A 10,795-nucleotide genomic window follows, 5' to 3' on the forward strand; every position below is an offset into this window, starting at 1 on the left:
TTTTCCATTTCTCAGATTTTTAATCGGGCCATTTTTGCAATCTTGGTTCATTCCCTCAGTGTAACTGTCACCTGCTCCCCTCCCAGATAGTTAGGCAGTTCAGCCAGTGCCAGGCCTGAGCAAACACACACACACACACACACACACACACACATACAGAAAACACCAGCAAACACTCACATACTTAGACAAACACACAGCAAATTTGTACTCAACGGACAAATTGTGACCACACATGCCTCACAAACAACCACACACACACACACACACACACAACCCATTACAAACCTGCCACAGTCACAGCTGCCAGTACACTGATGAAGGCCCACCTGTCGTGTTACCCCCTCTCACCGCACCCCGCCACACACACACACAAACACACACACACATTACACACGGACACCATTTGAGCAAGGTGGTCTGTGAGCATCACTCCAGCGGCCATATGCAAACCTCCCTGAACAATTAATGGGTAGATGTGCGCCCCTTGGCCTCATGGGTAATTTGTACGACTTGACTGGTGCGCCGCAGCAGGCTGGCGTCATTTTGGTGCCACATGTGTAGCTGTGTGACAGTGACAACTTGACAACTGACGGCTAGGGAGAGAGTGAGAGAGAGAGAGAGATGAAGGGAATGTGAGGTGAGCGACTAAAAAGGCAAGATGAAGGAAAAAACGGAAGGTCGCGCCACCTAGTGAAGAAAACGAGTTGCGTACTCTTTTTAAGTACGAAAGTGAGCTTCCTGCCAAAAACAGGAAGATGGATATGAGGATTGAGCAAATGAAGACAGAGGCTCAGGGGGCAAGGCCAGTTAGGCCACTAATGAGTGCTGCACTGGAGGCAGTTGAAATGGGTGGGTGGGTGGGGGGGGGGGGGAGTGTTGGCGGCGGCGGCGGCAGCGGCGGTCGGCCTGTCTTTAACTAGACTGGTGTATTGATTAAACCCTTGATTTGGCCCCCGTTGCCGAACTGCACGCCAGCACCGTGCCAACCTCGCCCAGAGGGTAACGTGGAAGAGGTATGCGAGTGTGTGTGCATGGTGAGGGGGGCTGCTAGATGAGGCGCCAGCTGCCGAGCGCCTCCACCCGCCCTCCTCCGAGACCCCCCCACCACCCCCACCCCCCCTACCCAGCCCCTCACCATGCGCACCCCTTACACACTACCCCCCCCCCTCGCTCACCCTCCCCTCCGCTATCTATCATCTCAATATGGTGCGGGCAGCCAGTTTGTGTTGTGCTAATTTCCTCCAATAAATCAGTAATTATTGCTGTGCCGTCCCTGCTGTCTCTCCCCTCGCTCTCTCTCTCTCTCTCTCTCTCTCTCTCTCTCTCTCTCTCTCTCTCTCTCTCTCTCTCTCTCTCTCTCTCCCTCCCCCCGCCCTCTCTGTCTCTCCCTCTCTCTCACCCTCCCTTTTCCTCCCTCCTTCTCCCGCAGCTGTTTTTCCATTTGTCAAGAGAGCGGGTGTTTTCCGAGGAGCGCACGCGCTTCTACGGCGCCGAGATCGTCTCGGCTCTAGACTACCTGCATTCAGCCAAGATTGTGTACCGGGACCTCAAGGTAAACAGAAACAGAGAGGGGAGGCTGGTTGGGGGGCATGAATTAGAGGGATCAGATATTTGAGGGAAAACTTTTTTTTGTAGCCCCCCCCCCCCCCCCCACACACCTTGTGTTCCACAGTTTGTTGTTGTTTTTTCATCCAGGAGGAGAGGAGTGGCTCAGGATGTGTGGTAATTAAAGAGAGAGAGACAGGGACAAGCTCACACAGACATGAAGCGGTAAAGAAGTGGAGACAGGAAGGGAAGGAGAGAGGAAGGGACGGGGTGCTGTTGCCACAGAGGTAGAGAGGTAGATGGCTCTGTCTGAGCGTCTGCCTGGCAGCCTTGGCCACAGCCCTGCTTCCAGCAGCCAAGAAAACAGAAAGGAGAAAAAGCAGACAGAGAGTGAGAAAAACACTTCAGCCATTAAAATTAAAAGGTTGACTGGCTCCAGTACACGCCTGAAGTTTATTTCCCTCCTCTGCATTTGTGTGCGTCTGCCTGAGTGTGTGTACTGCCACTGTGTGGGGTAATGCGATATGGTTTTCTTTGACCTTACCGTACAGTAAAAGTATTAAAGCAAAGAGAAGCTGTAAAGTGTTGATTCTCAGCCACGAATGACGAGAAGGAAGTATTAGATTCAGTGTTTCAGTTTCTGATGGTGAAAGTTGTGTTTTGTGATATGATGTGTGTTTTGTTTACCTTCCAGTTGGAAAACCTGATGCTGGATAAGGATGGCCATATCAAGATCACAGATTTCGGCCTCTGCAAGGAGGGCATCACAGACGCTGCCACCATGAAGACCTTCTGTGGCACGCCCGAATACCTCGCACCTGAGGTAACCTTTTAGTTTTCTTATCCGTTTTCTTTTTTCTCTGTTTTGATTTCTCTCTCGCTTATTCGTTTCCTTGCTTTACCTTTTATCCTCCTAAGATGTTTTTATCATAATACTGAAAATATTTTTATCTCTTTCACCATTTCCACTTCTTCAGTCTTCCTCTCCCCTCTTGCTTTGATCTTTACCACCAATTACCCATCTTTACAATATGTAGTCCTATAGCGCAGTTAGTTAAGAGTACAATAATAGAATAACCTTCAATTTCTGGGTGTTTAACAACCAAAAGTATGCAATATGTACAGGGACAACCATTTACTGTCAGGTCAGGGTTAGAGTTAGGGTGAGTTATGTGGCATTAGTTCATCATCTGCTTCCCAAATACAATGATATTCAATCAAACAAAACAGTAAAATACAAAATAAACATCAAATTTGAATCGACGTGTTAGATGATATTCTGCTCTACTCTTACACACATGGGAATCTGATCACATACAGTACAGGTATTTTGGTTAAATTATGAACATGTGAAGTGTGCGTTGTGCCCTAATGGGGATGAATTTGAGGACCACATCCACAAACACAATGTAGATGCTATAATATAATATAATATAATCAACTGATAAATGACATAAATCTCAGGGACTGTGTTACATTCTGTAAACTAAACAGACTGACTGAGACTTTGTAATACATGAACGCATCTGTGGCATCTACACATGCATCGTACCCTTGAGTCATGAAGTGATGTACTTTCTCACCGCCCCGTACCCATAATACCCTGAGTTCTGTAAGGACTCTGATGTTTGAAACCTTCTTACAGTGGAATTTATGCATGTACATTTTAATTTGCAGATTTCACAAGCGAACACTTTCCATAATATCAAGGGTGAACAGTAAATATGCAGCTTATGCGTGTGAATGAGGGTGTTGGTTGGATTGGAAAAGGGCACGCACGCACACACGCAGACACGTGCACGCTCACATAACCAAATAACTACATTCTTGTAATAGTTTTTTTGCAGCCATCCGCTGTCCAGCCATCAGCGCTGCTTCACTTGAAGGCCAGCAGATCAACTGGCGAGAGCGTTACAGGACTGTGGGTGGTGGAGATGTAGATGTGGAGATGAAGGCAGGAAGAGAGAGGCACAGTGTATATCCCACTTGAAAAAGTATGGAGGACAATTTGGCGCAGCATTTTGTGCTTTTTTTTTTTTTAAGAGTCCCTTCCTTTGCGTGCCAAAAGCTGATTGGAGGCTGTTGGTTATTTTTCACAGGATGTGCGTCTGTGTGCATTTATGTGTGTGCGCGTGTGTGCTGTGTGTGTGATTGCAGTAGAAAGTGCAGGCTAAAGCGAGGCAGATGGCGGCAGATGGGCGAGGTTGGAGGAAGGTGCTCGGAAAAAACCTGGAAATCTACACTACCGCCGCCGCCACTCACCCGCCCGCACGCTCTGCTCGCCCGCCCGCGTGTAAAAATAACACAGTTTGCTCGGAGCCAAGTTACAGAGATGCAAAGTAGCCGGGATAAAAAAGAGAGAGGGGTAGGTGGGGGTTGAAGACAGAGGAAGATGAGAAGGGAGAGAAAATATTTCAGGGTTACAGGAGTGAAATTCAGACAGTTCCCATGTTTTGCCGTCACTGCAAAGGGCAGATGAGAAGTGAATAAAGGGGATTTGTGTCTGCACGGAGACACTCATACACTGATACCTCAGCAACACAACGCTGTAAAGTGAATTACTCTTCGAATAATTGTTTCAAGGATTGTCATAAATACAGAAAGATTAATGAACAATAAGCTGTGGGAAAGTCCTTGTTAAGGGACAGAAAACCCGTATCAGAGAAAACACATATGGAGTGTTTCACTATTTTCTTAATTAAGTGTTAAAGGGGATGGATTCAGACTTTTCCTATCTATTATTTTGTTTTATTTTGTTATGTCAGGCATTGTGATTCTAATGTTCTTTACTGTAACGACATTTTTCATAAACCTAGCGGCACAGTCAGCCGTTAGTAAAACATTCAACATGAACATGCGCATGAATCATATCCAAATGATGACACTTTGGAGATGGAAGGTCTCTGCGTGACACCAACATATGTGAGTGTATGTTAACTGTGCCCAGTATATGAGGTGTGTGTTTGTGTTCCCAGTAGCCTGCTGGGTATCTGGGCTGGTACAGCCACAGGCTGTGTGTGCCTGTCCCGTCCCATCTAGTCCTGTCCAGGCTGCCAAAGCCCCTGCCCCGCAAGCAGCATCTAGTTGCCACATGGCTGCCCCATAGGGACCAGGACAGGACAAGACCTTCTTTCTAACGGCTGCTTTTAATCAGAGCTTTTCTTTTCTCTTTTCTTTTTCCTCTGCTTTCTTCTCCCTTTCTTCTTTTCTTCTCTTCTCTCTGGCTGATTTATCTAATGCGTTACCTCTAATGCCATGTCATATTTATTTGTCCTGTCGATATAATAAAATATACACATAATCACACATACTGTACACTTTTTCACACACACACACACACACAGTCCCATGCCTCCATGCCTAAGGCTGTGGGGCAGCATTCTGGCTCTGTGTGGATTAATCTGCTCCCTGCCTGCAACCGAGCTGCCACCACTTTTTTTGGTCCCAGAACACACACACACACACACACACACACACACACACACACACACACACGCACCGTCTTACACTGACATGCATATACATGCCCTACTGGACTGCTTGCTTTTGTATACATTTCTGTACCTTTTTGTACAAAGACTCTACACACAGCCCTGTAGATCTGCATTTAAAACTGCCTTGAAAGTTGCTCTGAATTTCATAAACTGCACACTGTGTGTGTGTGTGTGTGTGTGTGTGTGTGTGTGTGTCCCTCCTCAAGCTGCAGAGAATGAAACACCAAGCATTTCCTAGTTTGCCTCACTCTCAAAACTTTATGAATTTGATGAGAACGGATAAATATTCCATCTGCTGTGTGTGTGTGTGTGTGTGTGTGTGCGTGCGCTTGACAGACTCCCAGCAGTCTAAGCCAGTGTTATCCCTTCAGCCGTACCAATCAATAGTATATCTGGAGCTGGCGGCGCTTCGTTCCCCCAGCTTTTCTCTGCAGCTGCCAACAGGGTGACCAGCGTAATGCACACACAAAAATACACACACACACACACTCACACACTCATACCTCTTTTATTCACTTCCCGGCACATGTTGACTTGCACACGCTGAAGCAGCCGCCTGCATCATTAGCAGTTTAGTGTCGAGTGTGTGAGCTCAGTCAGTTAATGACCAGCTTTCTGTAGCATTGAGCTGCTGTGGAAACTCGCAGGCAGCTGTTTGGTGTTTTCTCCTAGCTGGTCTCATTGCACAATGACATTTAACATAATCCACAGCTGGAGTGGTACAACAGAACCTCACCTGCACCTGTCGCGATCGTAAATTACAACAAGTCTCTCACAGAAGTGTGGGCTTTAACCAGCAGTGTTGCTGATCTGCAATATCAACATAACATTCGATTCTTATCACTGACAAGTGCCCAAAAAGCAATTACTATTTGCTGATGGTATCACTTTGATTATATGATATGTATTTATTAGAAGTGGCGTCATATAGATTAATTCAGAAATATCACGCTCATGGGTATTCACCTCCATAGAACTGGTAGTTTTTAATCCAAAGCTAAAGATTTTATAAACTCGAACCACCTTCTCATCTTTTGATACGATTGAAATGTTCATGTGCCTAAAATCTGAGGTTCAAAGCTTCCAAGCGTGTGTCAGATAAGAGCACAAGTACTTAAATATTAGGATACATTTCAGTATGCTTCTATGTCTTTCTTAGTTTGTGTCATCAATCTCGCTTCTGGTAATGACAGATATTAGTTCAGTCAGTGTATTTCAAAAAAATGAAATCCTTTGATATTATGACATTTGCTGTATAGTTTTGAAATGTAATTTGTAATAGTCCAAACATGATTCTGTGAGTACAGTATGTTTTTGCATGTTTGCATTCATGTATCTGTGCCTTTGCCTGTGTATTTGAGCGTCCACCCTGCCTGGTCCATTATTAACAGTGAGTGAGATGTTGTTATTATTGGCGAGATGTATAACATATGCTGTTCTGGCTGCTCTCCAGCTATGTCTGTCTGTCTGTCTGTCTCTCTCACCACACACGCACACTCTCATGCATACACACTCGTATTTTAAAAAGCTTATTATGTTAATTAAGGCCTCAAAAGCACCTGAAACGCATCTCTTCCTGCGTCTGCCTCCCTTTTCCTCTTCCTTCCTCTTTCTCGCTCTTCCAGAGGTGAGCGAACAGGCGCATGAGAGTGGATGAAAGAGAAGGAACAAGCAAGGGAAGACATGATTAGAGGACTGAGGAGGCAGGATAAGACGGGATGGAGAGGACAGCGCAAGGAGAGCAGGCAGGGAATAAGAGCAGGAAGGCAGCCCAGACACAAGACTTTGATACAGGAGTGACTTCTTTCACAGAGCTCTTTCCCAACCACACACACACACACACACACACACACTCACTCTCACACACAACACAGCAGCTTACAGTACAGTACCTGTGCTAGCCAGCTTGGAGGTCGGGCTGGCCCTGACCCATGTTGCGGGCTGTTCCTGCCTTTTCCATCCAGGGACGTTCCTCTCTGTCCCTGCCAGGAGAAGGATCAGTGTGCCAGGGAGAGCTGGCAGGGACCAGAGGGTGCATCTGGTGGGCCACGCCAGCTCACTGACTCCCTTACTGTAACAGGGGCCTCTGAAGACCTGCCATCCCATGATGTTTTCCTCTGTATGTGTGTGTCCGTGTATTGAGAGGGGGGGGGGGGGCTCACACCTCAGCCCGTGTTATCTGTGCAACCACTTCTGTTCTTCTCAGACAACTTTTACGTTTATTTTTTATTTTTTATTATTTGTCCCTTGAGCAAAATGGCATATTGACTCTCCTTTGCTGTCTTTCCTCGCTCATCTGCCTCTTCATTGAGTACCTTGGGCAGTCTCTCTTGTCCAATAAAATAAATGCAGAAATGCAGAATAAAAGCAGATGTCCATAAAACAAATGGTCCTGTTTATAAAAAAAACAAGAATTAAAAAAAAAAAAAAAAGCAAACATTGTGTATCTGTCTCTCTCGACACTCTTCAGGTCCTGGAGGACAATGACTACGGCCGGGCGGTGGACTGGTGGGGTTTGGGTGTAGTGACGTATGAGATGATGTGCGGCCGACTGCCGTTCTACAACCAGGACCACGAGAAGCTGTTTGAGCTCATCCTCATGGAAGACATCAAGTTCCCGCGCACTCTGTCATCTGATGCCAAGTCCCTGCTGTCAGGCCTGCTCATCAAAGACCCCAACAAAAGGTTCGCATGTGGTTTAGTGAATGTAACGGTGTGTCAAAATGTAGCGACGTGAACAGATGAACTCGGAGTAAATACATGCAGGAGTTTTTCCCACTTTTATTGTTATTTTGCTAAAGAAAGTAATAAATACCTTAATCACTTTTGATGACTTCTATAAGTGAGCTTGTTGCATCTACTTACCTCTGTTTGTTTTATTTTAACATTACCTTCCTGTTCACTAGGCTTGGTGGAGGACCAGATGATGCTAAAGAAATAATGAGACACAGTTTCTTCTCTGGCGTCGACTGGCAGGATGTATATGATAAAAAGGTATGAAGCAACATTCTGGTAAAAATAAGTTTGCACTGTGCCATTGTTTCATACGGTCTAATAAAGCATGATAGGATATGATGATCGAAAAATAACCCACCATAAAGCAGGAGTCATTTAAATCCCTATGTGTGACCTTTATCCTGGATGTCTATCATATGTTTCTTTGTATAACACCACCGAGTAAGAATCAGGTTCTGTCCTCCTTTCTTTCCCTCCCTTTCCTCTCTCCTGTCTCCTCCCGTCTTTCCTTTCCTTGTGGTAAAACAAAACAAAAGTTAAAACATAAATGCAATACATATTCACTTGAAGCACACATCACAGTTGTATGCCTCTTTTGATAAAAATGTCTAATTGGATGAAATGATAAAATGAGGACATTTTGGACGGATATGAATGTAAAATGCAACTTGACTGGTTGGCAGAGAAATGGCATACTATACTATGACTTGTTATTACTTTTTTATGGCATACTTTACCATGACTTTTTATGACTACTCCTATGACAAACTATAATATGACTTCTTTATGACTTTGTAGGCATACTGTTAGTTTTTTAATTACTTTTTAAATAGTCATAGTCGTAAAAATGTCATAGTTTAGTATGTCACAAAAAGTCATACAAATGTGATAATAAAGTGTCATAAAAATAGAAACAATAGTATAGAAAGCCATACAAATGACATAAAACGTCACAGTGATATACGTCATAAAAAAGTCAAAGTATAACATGTCACAACAAATGTCATTAAAAGTAATAGTATAGTTTGTCATGAAAATATATATAAAATATATAATATACCAAGACATTTTTTGGACTTTTCATGAAATACTATACTGTGAGATTTTGTATGCTACGACTTTTAATGACTGTTTTGTGACATACACTATGACTTTGATGTTGCATTTATGTGGTATGCTACATAACCATTGGTCCAATGGGGTGCCCCAACTCCAGGAAGTTTTGTGACATCCAGAGTTTGGTGTCTTTTCGCTCTGTTGTTCGGAAGTGTTATTGTACAACGTAATCTTTCCTCTCCGTGTCGTCCTCACGTCTCCGCCCCAGATGGTCCCTCCCTTCAAGCCTCAGGTGACGTCGGAGACAGACACCAGATACTTTGATGAGGAGTTTACAGCCCAGACCATCACAATCACTCCACCAGAGAAATGTGAGTGTTTACCGTTTCTCACCCTTTCTCACACGTCTACGTACAAACATATGCCCACATTAAAACCCAGGGAAATCTCAGAGAAAAATATAGAAATAAACATGGTGACGGAAGAAGTAAAGGCTCTGGTTTGGAACGTGTTTGTGTTTAGTGTTGGGTTAAATATGACACGTTACAGTGAAAATAGCCACATCCCACCAAACAATGTATGTGTTTGAGTTAATATACGTGGAATAATTTCTGCAGAGGATCATGAATGTTGTTAATAAAACTGTTGTATTTTATAAATTGTAATAAATCAGTTGTGTAGCTGCAGTCAGTAGATTCGTTTGCCAAGCATCTGATAATGATCAAATTCAGCTTTTTTCTCTCTTTTTTCCACTTTGATTACTTTAATAATTGCTGTTTTAAGCAATTCATCTGTGCTCGCGTTCTTTCTTTAGGTGCGATATTCAACTTGAAATAACTGGGGTAAAAAAAAACTCTCAAAAAGTGCCGTTGTTTATTCAAGTGTCTCTGTAATAGTCCTCAGGCCACTTGCAGCGCTTCACAGGCTTTTGAAATAAAGACACCAGCTTCTAAATGTTGAACACTGAATTATGCATGAGTGTAACCGACGTGTTTCTCTGCGCTAATGTGACGTTCCACTTGTTCTGTAGGTCGCACATCAGTTAGTAAGCCGGAGATTAAAGACACACTTGTTAATTGAACCTTGTTCCGTTTAAATCTTCAGTACAACAACTTCCCAAACACAATGCTTTGTAAGGTTTGATTGTACTTTGAGATAAAATCAAACTTCCTAACTGAATCGTATGGCTTCATTAACTGAATAATTACTTTTAAGTGTAATACTTAATTACTTCTGAATCCACGTGTTTCTTTAGTCGACGAGGACGGGATGGACTGTCTGGACAACGAGAGAAGACCGCACTTCCCACAGTTCTCCTACTCTGCCAGTGGCCGGGAATGACCTGTCCATCGCGGTGACATCATCACAGCTGGTCTCTGAGGTCATCAGTGTGGGACAAAAAAGACCCACAGCTTTGGCCCTCCCCAGAAAGACTTGAAAGATTTTGCCCTTCTCCTTCTCTCCTCCACCTCCTCCTCTCTTTTTCACCTCTGCAGTCTGCTTCTCTATTTATTCAAATTTTGTGAATCCCTTTTTAGAGAGAACTTCCAGGTCAAATTACTTTATAATCCTGCGCTGCAACCCTAGGTGATCCGAAACTGTGATGTGATCAGTTACTATGTAATGTCCCTTTATAGACAGGAGCATCACCGGTGGCCTGCTGTGCTTTGACATGTGTCGGTCCTGCCTGTGAACCAGTGAGAAAACAGCTGATGCATTAGGAATACTTTTTGTGGCTTTTTATCTGTGAGATGGCGATTATAGCATTTAAGTCATTCAAACCTAAACTGCCGGTACCGGTTGTATCTCAGGCTTTTGCAAACAGACGGATACTCTCAGATATCAGAGAGGCACTCGGGTCTGATTTCAAATCCTCTCCAAATAATTCTGGGATGGATTGAGATTGCCTGGCATTGAGGGAGCAGTTGTCACCAGTGAGCACAATCCTACACAGCTCATGT

General features: G+C 44.1%; 1 protein-coding gene across 2 annotated transcripts in view; it reads left to right on the plus strand.

Annotated features, from left to right (window-relative positions):
- The window catches only part of akt3a (v-akt murine thymoma viral oncogene homolog 3a), a 40,947-nt gene extending 30,739 nt beyond the window's left edge, over positions 1-10,208 (plus strand). For both annotated transcript variants that reach the window (XM_079168378.1, XM_079168379.1), the window contains exons 8-13: positions 1,433-1,555; positions 2,243-2,371; positions 7,513-7,727; positions 7,949-8,036; positions 9,103-9,205; positions 10,090-10,208. In XM_079168378.1, coding sequence (XP_079024504.1) covers positions 1,433-1,555; positions 2,243-2,371; positions 7,513-7,727; positions 7,949-8,036; positions 9,103-9,205; positions 10,090-10,175 — 744 coding nt within the window. In that variant the 3' untranslated portion in view covers positions 10,176-10,208. The remainder of the gene's footprint in view (positions 1-1,432; positions 1,556-2,242; positions 2,372-7,512; positions 7,728-7,948; positions 8,037-9,102; positions 9,206-10,089) is intronic.
- Positions 10,209-10,795: the final 587 nt, after the last annotated feature.

This window comes from Pholis gunnellus (genome assembly GCF_910591455.1).
Source record: "Pholis gunnellus genome assembly, chromosome: 11".
NCBI lineage: Eukaryota > Metazoa > Chordata > Actinopteri > Perciformes > Pholidae > Pholis > Pholis gunnellus.